Genomic DNA, 17,294 nt, shown 5'->3' with positions numbered 1-17,294 from the left:
TGAAAATATGTACTGGTGAAGAATATGAAATTTAAGTAAGTGATAGTGGGGGTGTTAAAACCTGGTGTTGAAGTTATGAGAAGGGGTACAGAGCCCAGGGGTCTGGATGACAGGGTGGCAGGCTGGCCAGGTTTAGCTACACTACAGTACTGGTACATAGCATGTTTGGGATTAATTTGCAGAATTAAGCTTTTGTTGGCAATAACCTAAGGGGCTATTAAGTAGACAAAAAGAGGTTACTTTTAAAGTTATGCGTTAAAATGCTGGGCTAGGGAGGTTGGGCAGATGGTGTGCATGACCTTCAACCTACAAATCCCACATATACATATGGCTACACCACATCTCACCCCACACCTCTCTACTAGTTTCTGCAGATGGAGAGTCTGCCTATGTATATATTTCAAAGTAAAAGGCTGCACATATGCCAGTCAGTGAAAATCATGTGAAAAATCCTAAGTAGAACTCGGCTCTAGTGAATAGTTGTTTTCAATAACAATCTGTTTGAATTCTTCTCCAATGATGGCATTGGCATTGACTGTTTGAAGTTCATCTGGCTCTCTATGATTAAATCAAACATTGCCAATTGTCTCAGCAGTAGATTTCTATAGCTTCATCAATGAGTTAAATTACCTGTCAAACATACATTAGTTTAGTTGTAACAGTCTGTGATAAAGATATAGGGATCCACATAACATAATCTCTCTGATAAGTGATACCTATTATATGGAAGCACATGAGGGTAATAATCTCCAGTCACTGTCCTACCTTGCAAATGACTACATGAAATAATTTTCTGAGGTATGATAAATTGTTAATATATGTATCCAGAAGATCAGTCATTAAGTCCCTAGAATGGATGAATGTGAAGAGTCAAATAAATATCGACTGATGCATCAAGTACTAGCACGTTGAGCTGCCCCTGGGAAATGCTCAGTTTGACTGAGTCTACAATTCACTGCAATAAAGTGTCAAACATTCACTACAGTTTGATATGTTCGGCATAAATGCTATCAAAATAGAAGGTTTTGAAACACATCCAAAACCCAGCAATAAATCTTGCTTGTATACCTAGCTTGTTCCACATGTCCTTATCACACAGAAATCCCAGGAGATGGGAACATTAACAGACTATCAGGGAGTCAAGGGAGGGCTTATCATGGCGAAGATGGGCTACAGGTATCTGCAGGTGATAATTACATGATAACATCACTGAAGTACATGAGAGGTTAGTCATGCCTGAAACATCTTCACCACTTGTTGCCCTGTTACACAATGTATGTGAAAACATGGTTACTTATAGTATTGGTGGCTTACCTACTTCTGGAAAGGCATTTTGAAGTTGGCTGAACATGAATACATGACATAATTTTATGGATAACAACTTCTTTTTTAATCTCTATACATAATATAAAGAATGACAAAAAAGTTTTAATCTACAAAAACATGTCATGTATTCATCTCACAAACTGTTTTGCCTGTTTTTTATCTACAGTTAACCAAGCTCTTAGTGTAGAGAAGCATTTGACTGGAGTTCTCATAACTCTTAGTGATGTGTACTTAGTGCTATATGTTGATAGTTTTATACTGGACAACATAGCACAATGCCAAAATAAATGTTTGCAATAATGGTTATAAATATTTTGAGCATCAATGATCTTTTGAGTCTTATTAAAGTGATATTGAAAACCCTGAAGTGAATATATATATTTATTCCCTTTTAATACAAGTGACTTATAACTTTCAAGCGTACATGAAATAACATGACTTTTGGAAGACAAGAAGACCGCATTTTTATTGGGCTCCATTTTTTCAGCCTGGAATCCAACAAATAAAGGCTTTGAATCCCCAAGACATGGTAATCCAGGTGTTCCTGCTAGTGCATCTCCGATCTAGGTCAGTCCACACTGTGCACACAATGCATCAAAAAGAAGGATACCCACTGTTTCAAATCTCAAAATCTGTTTCAAAATCTTTAGCTCAGCAAATTAGCATGTTCTGAGCAGCATGTAGTTATTTTTACCTGATCTTTATCATAACAAATTAAAAAGATAAAAAAGGTATGATGTCAAGATGTGCAGAGTGTTACTGCCTTCAGCTCTACTGTGATCTACATCAGACAGACAAATCACACACCCATGTTCATAAACAACACATGCCAAGTCATGCAGTGTGCTTCAAGGGGGAGGTGCTGCAAAGACAAATCATGCTCCACACAGCAAACACACACCACTGTAAACCTGAATACTTCCTTATTAACACTGGTGTAATATCAATAACACTAGTGTAATATCAATAACACTGGTGTAATATCAATAACACTGGTGTAATATTAATAACACTGGTGTAATATCAATAACACTGGTGTAATATCAATAACACTGGTGTAATATTAATAACACTGGTGTAATATCAATAACACTGGTGTAATATCAATAACACTAGTGTAATATCAATAACACTGGTGTAATATCAATAACACTGGTGTAATATCAATAACACTGGTGTAATATTAATAAAGGTCACATATTCTGAATACAAACTGCTGATCTTTTGAATGGGGTGTATTTTCATACAGTTTCACCTGTATTGAAGTAAGTTTACTGTATTATAGCTCACCATAATGGTGCTATTCTGCCACCTGTGGACCAGTCTTGTTCAAAATGGAATATTTTGTCCTAAAACTGACAGTCATTCCAATATGTTTGCATGAATTTTCATATAATGTATATCACGCAAGGCATTTAACAGACAACAGTGGGCCAAATGTACTAGACTAACACTTAGTCTCTGAATAGATATAATTTGGATTGTAACAAACAAACCTATTTACAGTGAAAAGGAGCCCCATGGAGACCAGAGATGATCCTGGGGAAATCTAGACTTGCTTCATTTAGGGCATTAGTATTGTCAGGAGGGCTAAGTGGTAAATGACATGGTTCAGTGACTGTGAAATAGGCAAAATATGTACTAAAAATGGATTCTAGTCATACTTGTAAACATACATTGTATAAATGAAGCTACTGACCTCAAGCTAACACAACCAATAACTGTCAAGTCTTATACAGATGGAACATCTTGCACGACATCTAGTGGCAGTGATGACTTCAAGCTGACAACTAGTCACCAGAATATTCTGTTTGTTAAGTTTCAAGCATCCCAAAAGCAGATCCTGACAAAGGTGAAAATGCGCCTTTCCCTGTTGCACAAAGAGTTCTAAGGGAACATACTCTAACATAGACATTCTGCTATGTTGTTTGATAGAACAAAGCCCTGGATAGCAAGTTGAACTAAGTTACATGAGAATCAAAGACAACAATCTGATGTTCAAAAAGCATCAAGCTTTCTGTCATTATTCCTAAGGGTTAACTTATTGCCACAAGTTAGTCACTGGCCATGTGCGCAGTGAAGACCTGTACATACACTTGTATTACTGATGGCCCATGTGTGGAAGGGAACTGGGATTCCCTGTACCTCACATTCCTCATGTCACTGACACATCTCACTATATTTCCTGACTGTCCCAGGTCTGCTCATTCTATCCTGGGCTTCAATGTCATAAACAATCAGGTAGTGGATGTCATACTCCATGGTCACATAGTCCAGGATTAGAGGGTGAGTGGCCTCAACTTTGTTTATGTGGAGAAGATATAGACCCAGATCCTGATGGACAATCAAGTTCTCAAAGGTCACTATGACTTCACTGCATCACAGGAGCTTACACTTGTAGACAGAGTGAGGCACAATAATACATTCAGTAACACGTAAATGCATAGATATCAAATGGTTAAATCCACATTATCATTCTATAAAAAATATGGACTGAAGAAAGAAGAAAGTAACAGAAAGGAAATAATAGAATATGTTCACACAATTCAAAACCATCATGCTACTATATTACACAATGGGGATAGGATAACTCCTGCAGTGTTCAAAGCTATGTCGTCAGAAGGCAGATTGAAATGATGCAAACTGTAACTATTTTGAAGTCTTATGCTTGGGTAAGGAAACAATTGTCATTTGCCAGTTAATAATACACTTGCAAGTGGCACATCATCATCATCACATCATCTTCAATATTTTCTCCTCAACATGGACCTTGTCACACATCAGGAGTAATCAGTAGCTAGGAAGAGCACTGGTTTAAATAATGATGGTTTTTACCTGTTCATCACCTATCATGCCTTCTTCATATCCAAGATCCACGACCACCCAAGAATCCATCAGCCATGCAGTGCAGCACACAGAGGAATGAATCAGAATACAATAATACAATCACTTTGAATGACTATTGACAGCCATGATATGAGAGAAATCCTGTTAAATGACCCTGAAGGACCACCTGAACTCTGTTTAATCCCCTGTCGCAGATGTCATGCAGATCATGCCGCACATGGTGCAGTCAACTTTAAACCAACACAATTGGACTTGGCTAAAAACATAAACTAAAGACACAGCTTGTGCTGCTGTAAGCAGCTTGCTCTTTGATATCTGCAGAAAGTCTATTGACAGTAAATCTGGTTATTGTTGCAGTTTTCACTGAAAGCCTATGGGGTTATCCATTTACTGACAAATGGTGCGTTTACTGACAAATGAAATATGGCTACAAAGTGGACATTAACAAAATAATATAGTTCTTGAATCAATGCTGAATGTGACATATTCTGTGGTTGCCTTGAAAACTGTTGAGAGAGACCAGATAATGCCACGGAATATCAAAATACTGTAAGAAGCAAATGTTGAGGAGATATGATGTCTTCGGGACGACACAAGTGTCCTGCTTAAGTTCCTGTGAATCTTGAATATACTGCAGTGGTTCTGCAGTCATACAGTGACAGTGCATGTAGCCTGACTCACTGGGCTGACTTGAATTATGCAGCAGCTCATGCTGGTGATCAGTGATGTAGCTTCAATTCTGTTGTCATAAACCCATGGCAGAAGTGACAGACATAGTTTTCATCTTCTAGAAAACACTATACACTTCACAGCAGTGGCCCAAAAATCAATTGTCATCCATGATGGAAAACAATAATGGCAATGACCAATATAACCTTCTGACAGATATGCTATGATAGATGTGCCAATGACGTTTGATGCCTCTTTAGAGGACATGGTACCAGTATCAACAACAGTCACATCAATGAAATCATGACCCGACCATTCTAGATTGTTGTTCTTACTGAAAGGTACAAATTTAATTACTATTAACAGCTACACATGCATAACTCCAGCTGGAGGCAACTTCAGCTAATGTTTTCAGGGACAGTGCTGCCAAAATGGTTAAAACTTGTGTTCCAACCTTTTCTTTGTGCATACAATATGTTTACATAAAATCAAAGGAAAATGATAATCTTTACTAAATCATATATCTCTTGAATTGGAAAGTTCATCACGACTGAAAAATGTTCAGGTTCTTTGTACTCCCATTACCTTACTAACCACCCTGCATTTATCTCAGACACAACTTGTATATTAAGATTAGCATATATGATAGTCATATATCCACTGTCACTAGAGGAAGGCACCATCAAAGCTGTAATTGCACCTGGACAAATCTAGGCCACACTTCCATAAATATGTGAACTACAGCACATGATGCATAAATAGGCAGGAAACGGTTCAGTCTTGCTCCAAGCTGTACTCAATGATAACTCGTGACCATGTAGTAATTCAATACTTACAATCACCAAGCCTAGATAGTCTGACAGTAAGGGGTCTGTCTTTTGCAAGAGCAACATGTTCCTATTATCTCGGAATATAATATAAACTATTGAGACTGAGACTTGCACAAGTGTAGAAATAGGTGTACTTGTCTGGGTGGAAGGTGTTCAGGCAGAAAATAACGGTTGTGCACCAATCTGTCTAGTACTATTCTGCTGCATGTCAATATCATATACATGTATGTAATGCTCTAGAAATGTTAAGGTGAACCCAGCATTTTCATATTACATTATATCATATCAATCTGTCATGGCCCGACTGATGATCTAGTAGTATGAAAGACTTGGGTGATCCTTAAGTCTTTATAAAGGATCGACAAGTACTATGACATCAATAATCAGTCCTGGGTTTCTGTTCCCCAAGTCACTATCCCAGTTATTGGCCAACTCACCACTAGATCGTCTCCGCTGCTGCACAGGGCCTTCTTCCCCAGGATTCTCATAATGTTTAGTCACTGTCCTTTCCCCACTGCTGGACCGAGACAGGGTCTGAAAAATGGAGCATCAGATAGGAGGCGATTCTCATTTTTCGAGATATGTGTTGAATGTACCTGTGTATAAAAGCGATGTCATTTCTGGGTTAGTCAGGGAGTATTTGTACACCTGAGTGCCTCCATTATTCCTGTGTTCAACATAACTTGCGGTGACAAGCAGGTACAAAAATACACCATCTGTATTTACCATTATAACACACTAACAATGAATGGTCAAGAAACATTACAATTTAAACTTCTTTTTCAGCTAGTAAATTATATCAATGATTTACGCAAAAAATAGAGAGACATTAGCCACAAACATATCGTGTCACAGATTTGTCAGCCTATGGCTGAATATACCATGTTTTTAAGTAAGTAATCACCGTCATGGTCCGTGCCTGAACCCCGTCACTCACCTGGGTTTCATTTGTTGTACCGAGAATGAATTTTACAGCAGACTTAACCGGATACAGGAGTGACAATGTACCTATACCTATTCTATATTTGTACTGATACAAAACAGTGTGACTTGCAGTTGACGACAGGCAACGGGATATGTGTAATATCCTACAAACCCATTCATTTCCTTGTTCATCTGACTGTAACACTGCCCCTCCCATCATCATGCCCATAGTCCATGTCACTATATATTTAACTGTTCACGTACAGGGTTAATAACATAAAAACTCCTCACTCCGACTGGACATAAATTATCCCTGCATGTTTCACGCTGCTATCAAGTGCAAGGAGACTCTCATCTGATCAGGTTTGTTTTGTGTAAGCTAGAATAAAGTTCCACTATGAAGATCTGTGTGCATGGCTGTATACAATGTTTTAATGCTTTGTGTGAACACTGAATTCCCAAAGCTTTACACAGTGATCCAAGAGGCTTGTGAATCACTTGCTGCATTACAGCACTTCTCATCCTAGACAACAAATCCAATACATCCAGCTCCAGTCAACATTTGGCAAGTCTAGACTGCCTTCACTGTAGGAAAGTAACCATTGCTCTTGGACTTAAGCACTAATTTTGTAGATACAGACAATAGTGGACAAAATGTTATTTATGACTTAATGTCCATCTAGACTAACATGTTTGTTGCTCTCTAAATGAACATGTACAAAATGAATTGCAAAGATTACTTCTTTCACAAAAGACTCTTATACCTTAATGTTGTAGAATTTGTCCTTCCAAATACTGAGTTCATTTAATATATGGAAGAACAAATTCCACAATAGAGCATGGTTTACCTATCACTGTTAATACTACTAAGTGCCAAGATGTCATGTTGAAGATATCCACTCTCCCCAACAGAGGCCAAATTAAACATAACTGCCATGACTCACTAACCAACTAAACGTGACATCCCATCAGCACAAAGGTCTTTTAGCTGTCATCGTAAGCAACATATATAATATATGAAAAATGTATGCAACACACAGCTGGCCTGTTATCAGTGTCCTGAAGCTGACATACTGACCCATGTCACGCTGGTTGTATACATCCTATTACAGTATGTATAGACCAATACTTAGTCCATGCATATACATAACTTCGTTAGTAACAAAAACACCCATTTGAATTGAACAGGAGCCCCAGTGAGATGAGAAATTCAGAAACTGAAGAAATCTAGACTTGCTTCATTTTGAGGTTTAGCTTTAGAAAGAGTGCTAGGCAGTAGAGAAAATAATGTGGCTCAGGGACTTAAGACTTAAAGCCTGTATCTCCTACATATAATATATGTTACTTATCCTATGAGGAAGCCAGATATATCTGTCATAAATCCTGTTTCTTGTAATCAGCAATATTCCAGTCTGTATATAAAGAAGTCAGGACAAGATAATCAAGTGATTGACATCATGAGCGCCCATTAACACAATTTAGGTACAGTGACAGGAAGGCAACCAACTCGCCAAGGCTGACTGCCAATAGATTCAGTCACCTATTATTTATCCTTACCTGGAATATGTATATCAGTCCGTGAGGGCATTTATCCTTACCTGGAATATGTATATCAGTCGGTGAGGGCATTTATCCTTACCTGGAATATGTATATCAGTCGGTGAGGGCATTTATCCTTACCTGGAATATGTATATCAGTCGGTGAGGGCATTTATTCTTACCTGGAATATGTATATCAGTCGGTGAGGGCATTTATTCTCACCTGGAATATGTATATCAGTCCGTGAGGGCATTTATTCTTACCTGGAATATGTATATCAGTCCGTGAGGGCATTTATTCTTACCTGGAATATGTATATCAGTCTGTGAGGGCATTTATTCTTACCTGGAATATGTATATCAGTCTGTGAGGGCATTTATTCTTACCTGGAATATGTATATCAGTCCGTGAGGGCATTTATTCTTACCTGGAATATGTATATCAGTCCGTGAGGGCATTTATCCTTACCTGGAATATGTATATCAGTCCGTGAGGGCATTTATTCTTACCTGGAATATGTATATCAGTCCGTGAGGGCATTTATTCTTACCTGGAATATGTATATCAGTCCGTGAGGGCATTTATCCTTACCTGGAATATGTATATCAGTCCGTGAGGGCATTTATCCTTACCTGGAATATGTATATCAGTCCGTGAGGGCATTTATTCTTACCTGGAATATGTATATCAGACTGTGAGGGCATTTATTCTTACCTGGAATATGTATATCAGTCGGTGAGGGCATTTATCCTTAACTGGAATATGTATATCAGTCGGTGAGGGCATTTATTCTTACCTGGAATATGTATATCAGTCCGTGAGGGCATTTATTCTTACCTGGAATATGTATATCAGTCCGTGAGGGCATTTATCCTTACCTGGAATATGTATATCAGTCCGTGAGGGCATTTATCCTTACCTGGAATATGTATATCAGTCCGTGAGGGCATTTATTCTTACCTGGAATATGTATATCAGTCTGTGAGGGCATTTATTCTTACCTGGAATATGTATATCAGTCCGTGAGGGCATTTATTCTTACCTGGAATATGTATATCAGTCTGTGAGGGCATTTATTCTTACCTGGAATATGTATATCAGTCCGTGAGGGCATTTATCCTTAACTGGAATATGTATATCAGTCGGTGAGGGCATTTATTCTCACCTGGAATATGCATATTACTTGAATGTGCCACAAAGAGTTTATGTAGGGGCAGTTTCACCATACTCAGGTGTTTGGTAATTGACTCTGTTTCAAGGCATAATAAAGAAAACTGTCAAAGCAAGTTACACGCACACAGACTTTGTTTTAAGCCCATGGACCACTCAAACAATCACACCTGTACCGTAAAATGTTTTATACACGAATATACATGCTATGGCCTGTTGTACTCACGCCAATGTGTGTTGCCAATACACATGTTCACTATTTGCAAACAGGAAATAGTGACATTTGTATACCCTAGAAGTCAGTTAACATCGGACACCTGGTAGGGAATAACTCTCCATACCAACCACATACTCTACACACTGATGTTCATCATTCTACTGTATCCATGTGACACAGCAACTGACAAAACTCTATCAGGACAAGTTGCATAGGTAATGAAACCGTAATTACTCTCCAGTTTTTGCCAGAGCATATAGAGGAATTAGTGGCATCAATTTCTTGTTCAAACACATTCATACATGAATCAGACAAATCTGTAATATATCAGACATCAGCTGCCATTTTTGTTAGAGATAACTTGAATAACATGCTTTCAATACTTTCAAAAGCTTCATGTTATATAATTAGTATTGCTAGTGACAATGTTATTTCATTTCATTCTGGAACTTCTATTTTTGAGTACTTCTTCAGCATCAATGTTCATTTTTTTCACTTTAAGGAAACTCTTTGGGTTTTTTTCTCAGTTTATGCTTTTAAGTCTATTTGAAATCTGAAAAAAATAGTCAAAATCTTGTTTATCTTTTATATAAAACAATATAACATGTCCAGTCATACATCCACTTGTACAAATGTTAAAATGTCAGGGAAAAGAAAGTGCATTAATGTGACCTACAGACCCTTTCCTGGGTAAATGTTATCAAACAAAAGTAGAAGTATGTGTCAACTCACATCTGTCTTCATCAGCTATGTTGATGAATAACTGAATATGTCTACCACCATAACAACCTGGTACGGACGTAAGGACTAACACATAAGTAGCTAACACTAGAACCTATGATTGAATAATGTCCCCCTCAGGCTCTACTGATGCCTTGAGGCTGGGTTTATGAGTGGATATGGTGGGGACACCAACAGGTACACCTTGTACCTGTCAATCACCCACTGTCAAGGTCATGGCATCTGGCTGGAAACTTTATAATCAGATTACATCAACAGATTCAAAACATTCATCATGATAAACAAATCACATTGGAATGATAACTATCAGCGTAGATCATCATCAGATAACTTGACGATTTATACTATGTTGGTAAAAGTGATATAAAAGAAATATTTACCACCATCTGAATAAATCCACTAATCCACCTCCAGACCAGCCCCATGGTTGGCTGACAAAGGGCAGCACAGAATTAACTACATCAACCTACAAAGTGAGACACTTGAACACGGCCAATACGTTAGTTTCCACCTGTGCCTGTCCAACACATTGGATATTCTACTGGCAATCAAGTGAATATATTAGCATTCTGCGATAGTGCTAGCATGAATGCAATGGAATGTTTAATCCACAATCCCATCAGGTTCACAGTTCCATCAGATCCACAATCCTACCAGAAGTATCAGTGTGTAGATCCCACATATCACCAAGGTGTGTATATATTCTGAGATACAGAATAGGTCAAACTATCAGGCACCAAACTCTAAGCTGACAGAGACCATCATCACATGAATACATGTAGAGGGTGTCGTCAGGTTGGGTATGTCAGGTGTGCACCAATCAAATGCTCTTCACCAGCTTAAGCCTGTGACTACTGACATTTATCAGTACGTGCATGTTGTACAACCCATGGTCTGCAGATGGAGATTCAATGGACAGCCAACTAAAGTGATCCTGCACCTAATAATAGAAGATATCCTTCGTTCAGATGAAAGGGGAAATAAGTGGGATGTCTTCTTCCCTTTAAGCTTGGTGTGGCTATGTCGTGGTTCTTCCTGTCCATCTAGTGAAGACATTGTTGTGTTGGATACAGCCAGACAGCCCTCCCTACTAGCTGGGCTACAGTTCCAGGACATACACACCTGCTTCAGATTTACACACTCCATAGTCTGTACCTGACTTATAAAACATATCACATGAAGACTGTGTGACATTTTGGTATTTAAGTAAAAACATGCTATAATAACATTATAACGTGAACCCGTAGAGTAATCAGATAGACAGGGAAAAACATACTCTTTCACCATTTTCTTAAAACAAGTGAGCATGGTTATGAGGTGGCAGACAAACTATCATAATCTGAGGGAATCAGCTTTTCACACAATGAAACGGTACAATACAGAATTGATAACACAGAGCCATCGACTTCTTCAAGTTCTTTAACATATCTTCAACCCAATCCCGCATTGAATTCCTGTGTTTAGTGGCCTCTTTTGTCATGCACTTTTATGTTATACAGTGATGCTCAGAATATGTATCAAATGAAGTTAAAATTCTTGTTTGTTTTTGTTTCAAACATATTGTATTTGTGAGTAAAGGATTGGGTATAAGTTATACAACTTACAATACCTTCTCCATAGTATTTACATAATATTATTTACATTCAATATACAAGATGGACAGACAAGAACAGAAAGATGAGAAAGAATGGGGCGATTGCAATAATTAAGAAAATCTTTTTGATTGACAAATATATGTTTGAACAATTTTAAATATGTTTTGATTGGCATGATCAGTCAGATCTGCACTGCCACGTAGCAGTAACTCAGAGTTTATAGCAACATTGGTAACACTGTGTAAATTAGCCATCATGGTAGATCTCTGTTGAGTATATAGTTGACAGTCTAATAGGTGATGATAAGAATTTTCACAAACATCCACAAGAACATTCTGGACTATCCATTATACCAGCATGGAATAGATCGTTGACTACACATGTAACATAGTTTTGTAAGAGTGATATTAGTGATTCTCGGTCCAAAATCAAAGTATTTGGGAGCTGTGTTTTGTGTTACAACAATATTTGATTTAAAAGAATTCAGTGACACGCTTTTTCTAACTTCAAATGGAAATTCATTCCACATTCTAACTGTGGATGAAAAATATGAATTATACGAAAACTTTCATCGGGAGGAGGGAAGCGAGATATCGTCAAAGTTACGAAGATTATAGCTACTTTTAGATGCTACCTTCCCAAGAACAAGATCATTAAGGCACAATGGTGCCACATTATGCTGTATTTTGTTAAAAAGACAAACTTTTCGCTTTCTCCTACGCTCTGCTAAAGATTCCCAGCCAGTTTCATAATACAGATGTTCATGATGTGTGTATTTGCGTAAACCTGTTACAGTTCTTGCTGCTTCTAATTGCAGTTGTTCTAATCTATTTGCTTGGTATTGAGCACACCCATCCCATACCTCAAATGCATATTCTAAATGGGGTCTTATGAACATTACATAAATTCTATTCAATACACAGTGTGGTAATAAAAATTTGAGTTTATATAGAGAGGATATTATTTTTGAAGTTGTTTTTACAATATTATCAATGTGGTCAGACCATTTACAATCTTTCGAAAATGTTAATCCCAAATGTTTATGATTATCAACAGTTTTTACCTGGACCCCGTTGAAGTAGACATTGAGTGCCTCAACATTCTTATGCAAGGTGAAAATAATTGCCTCAGTTTTATCAGGATTATATGTTATAAGTCACCGCTTTGCCCAAGCCTGCAGCCTTTCTAAGTTTGAATTCAGTTCTCTTTCAATGAATAGATGATCATGAGAAGGTAAGCCTAGCGACGGATCATCAGCAAAAAACGCGTCAAGCACTGTAAGTCATCAGCAATGTTAAAATTCTAGGTGTTGTCAATCACTTGTATGTCTTCTATAGATCAAATCTGCCATTACTAAGCAAGCACTGCATTAGAAGCACTTTCATTCAGTGATATCAGGAACAAAATATGATCTTATGTAGAGATTGCATGTATATAATGACAACTCCTAATAGCATGTAAACAAATAGGACTGACCAGATTAGATACTACAGGAAATGTTGAGAAGTCGTGATAGTTGACTTCGTACTGTACCTGGCCATTAACCTCTCCCTCTCAGACTCCTCTAAACTTAAGGAATAATTGGTTTTTAACAACATCGAACTTTTGGACTGGTTTTTTGCTAAATTGACAAACATTTTCACTTGCACAAACATGACCTAACACTGCCAAAAACAGGTTTGTTCTCATAATGCATGGAAGATGCTAAAGTGCACCAAATGAATTATAAGATGAATAATCTCACCTGTCTAATGAACATCAACAGATGGGAGTCACTGAAAAGGTGACGTCTTTGGAACATCCTCATGTCAGTCATCCATAAATAACAATTTCCCCTTGTGCATTGGACATCAATCTAGGGTGTACCGAGCATGATGTACGGACATGATAAAAGAGTTGCTTGTGTTACCAGCTCACAGTCTCACTGACTCTCCAAACAGCAGATACGTATCCAGCGGTTTCTGTGTTGCGTTGTGTCAACAGATCTCATCACAACTGACTGCTCATGTGATCCATCAACAACCACAGACATGAAAATGTGACTGTCATCAGTCTGGAGCACATACTACCTTACGCTGGGATACCAGTATCAAACAGCAGTGGTTAGCAATATTCTCTAGACTTTTCATAAGTAACTCAAAATACCACTTACAAAAAGTTCAAGAGAATGTCAATCTGATAACACCAGAACATTGCTTGGTATTACCTAGACTACAGTTGCCACATTCTATAACTGTCATTACACCTTGTACTGGTCTCTTCTGTCATATGTCAATGCCAATCCCATGTCCATCCATGGCAGTTTCCCACACTCTACAGGGACCACTATACTTTGCATTGGTCCCCTAAGTCAATCATTAAAACAGACATGACATTAACGCATAACAGCTGTAACAAATAAAGGTAAATACATGGAGGGAGGCTTTATGCAGATGAAAGTTACTTGTCATTCTCAATCTAGAAACCATCATTGAATATTGAATGCTATTCTCACCAGTAATGCAACTGTTAACAGTAAAGTTTATAACACAGAATTCCATCAGGACATAAAACAAAATACTCCCCAAATTACCACGTGCTAACTGCACAGTAATCCCCATTCCTCACCTACCTTATTGGTAAGAGAAGCAATGATGCCAGGTATCCTCAACATAATGAAGTCTTACACATCCCCTTCTTTAGCACGGCACACCTGGGACTTCCTGTATTATTTTAGTTTTTATCCAAACTGAAACAATCAGAGCGGCAGCTATCTACACACTGTGCTCTGCTCTTGGGCCTATCAACTTTATCTATCTTAAACTTTGTTGCTGGCTTGCGTATGTATATATATTCAGTGATTTTATTGGTCATCTCAAAGTTGAGATACGCAGTTATTTTTAACAGGTGAAGTTCATCAACCTTAGATGGTCACAGCTTGTGGAATTCTTTAAGCAGCTCTTTCTGTTTGAAGAAGGAAGATTAAATACCAAAACATTATCCAGTAATGCTGTCAGTGAGTAACAGCTTTTTCACTTCACTGTAATAGCTTCTGAAGTAAAATTACGAAGTTGCTATCCATAATTTGACTGCACTAGTCATCCCTCAACTTTGAGGAAATGCCTGTCAAACACTTTGATTCAGCCTGACTCTGATGTTAACATTCCATAACAAGACAGACACCATTCAGGCCTATACATCTCCCACAATGTCCAAACTGGGGTAATAGTACTTAGTTGCATGGGTAAAACATCAAAATAGGATAAAAAGAAAGAAAGGGGAACACTGACTGTTCAACCTTCATCTGTTTTAGATGTCAAGAAAGACTATACACAATAGAGAGACACATGATTTTTGGCTTATCGGGAAAACTGAAGACATATCCTGCATTTAGACTGGTGCTCCCAGACTAGATATGTACACAACAGGGTAGGTGGACCACTGCCTGGATATGTACACAACAGGGTAGGTGGTCCACTGCCTGGATATGTACACAACAGGGTAGGTGGACCACTGCCTGGATATGTACACAACAGGGTAGGTGGACCACTGCCTGGATATGTACACAACAGGGTAGGTGGACCACTGCCTGGATATGTACACAACAGGGTAGGTGGACCACTGCCTGGATATGTACACAGTGGGGTAGGTGGACCACTGTCTGGGTATGTACACAACAGGGTAGGTGGACCACTGTCTGAATATGTACACAACAGGGTAGGTGGACCACTGCCTGGATATGTACACAACAGGGTAGGTGGACCACTGCCTGGATATGTACACAGTGGGGTAGGTGGACCACTGTCTGGGTATGTACACAACAGGGTAGGTGGACCGCTGTCTGAATATGTACACAAAAGGGTACGTGGGCCACTGTCTGGATATGTACACAAAAAGGGTACGTGGGCCACTGCCTAGATGCAGCAGGTATAGATAGGTACATGTATAGCTAAGGAGAAAGAAGACAATAGATATGTACACAGTCTAGTTACTGTAAGACCTTTAAGCAAGAGCACCAGAGACAGGTAACCTTTTACATCTGACATCACACATGTATGTAACACCTACTCATTCATCCATCGCATCTCCCGCCCTACATCTGCATCACTGCTGGGGCTGGGTGGGGTCTGTGTACAACTTACTTTTTCTTCTCACTTGAGACTTGAGATAGATTTCTGAAGTCAGCACCAAAGCGTTGAGAACAGTGCATCATATGCTCTCAGGCCACATAATGTCAGTTTTATTCATTCACAGAGGACAAAGTTTTATGTGTGGGATTATGCACACTACCTATTGACTATTCTAGAGTTCAGCTCTAGACCTGGCTACAGGTCTACAGTACTCTGGAACTGAGATAATGTGTTGGTAATAAGGACACAGGTGTTTATCAACTGAAGGACAAATATACATCCAAGAAATTCTTTCAGAGTAAGCTGATAAAGACAATACAGCTCATGTCACAATAATTGTGAAAGTGACCTGCATGGCCATGTGTTGACTGTTGTCTTGTTTATGTCAGTGGTAATGAAGATACTGATGAAAGGATCACAGTTAAAGTATAACATTTGCATATGGCACTAAAAGCAATAAATACAACCACTCATCATAGAACACACATTAATCCTATTGCTGAATTCTAAGACAGTAAACCATATAAAGTAAAGCATCACTTGTAGCCATCAGTGTAAAAGGCATATAATGCAGAACAAATTAAATGTTTGAAGTGTGTTCCAAGTAAATATTGAGCGCAGCATGTACACACTGATAGCATACAGATTGTACCAATATCCAACATTCCACCAATCCACTCAGTGCCAGTCTACTGCCTGTGTATCCCTTGGCGACTAAAACTCTCCACCACTTCGAATTCATGCAGTACCAGCCTACTGCAAGTCCAGCCCCTTAGCCATTAAATTTTCCTCCTCTGAGAGCCAGTTTACTGTACTCCATGCACCTTCACTGGTCAGCTCTTCCCACTTCAAAGAATTTATCTTATACCACATCCCTTTAGATTCAGCAGTAACTAGTTCCACTCCATCAAAAACACATTACCAATCACCTCTTATCAGATTCATAAAAACACACCTAATACAAATTCAGATACCTTCCTTCCTACAGGAAGTCTGTAATATGAGACCAGTCACAGAGCAAATCAGGTTGTACTTCAAAAATACTATGACCAAACTTTTCACTGAATTTTCAATGGCTGTACATTTAAAGATACCGCCTCTAAAACAAAGTAACAACTCAAATTTCAACCCAAAAAGTCAAGAAAGTATGAAATAATCTATGAGCTTCAAGTATTAGACATACAAACATGCCAACAAGTTTATACACAAATATTTTTTATCACCTTACCTTTACTGCAGATGTTGTTTTTGTATATGCATACAGTACAATTACATAATTATATACACATCTAATTTTGGATGTGTTAACATGTGTTTCTGGTGCTC

The 17,294-nt window shown here is 38.3% G+C and overlaps 1 protein-coding gene across 3 annotated transcripts in view; it reads right to left on the bottom strand.

The window, feature by feature from the left end:
* Positions 1–17,294, bottom strand: part of LOC137294684 (uncharacterized) — a 90,499-nt gene that overhangs the window by 61,821 nt on the left and 11,384 nt on the right. For 2 of the 3 annotated variants that reach the window (XM_067825756.1, XM_067825757.1), the window contains exon 2: positions 6,110–6,206. In XM_067825756.1, coding sequence (XP_067681857.1) covers positions 6,110–6,206 — 97 coding nt within the window. Of the gene's footprint in view, positions 1–6,109; positions 6,207–6,576; positions 6,675–17,294 lie in introns of those variants that run through there. The other variant, XM_067825759.1, reaches the window with a different exon arrangement.

Source organism: Haliotis asinina, chromosome 8 (genome assembly GCF_037392515.1).
Source record: "Haliotis asinina isolate JCU_RB_2024 chromosome 8, JCU_Hal_asi_v2, whole genome shotgun sequence".
NCBI lineage: Eukaryota > Metazoa > Mollusca > Gastropoda > Lepetellida > Haliotidae > Haliotis > Haliotis asinina.
The sequence above is the reverse complement of the archived record's forward strand: the minus strand, read 5'-3'. Positions and strand labels throughout refer to the sequence as shown.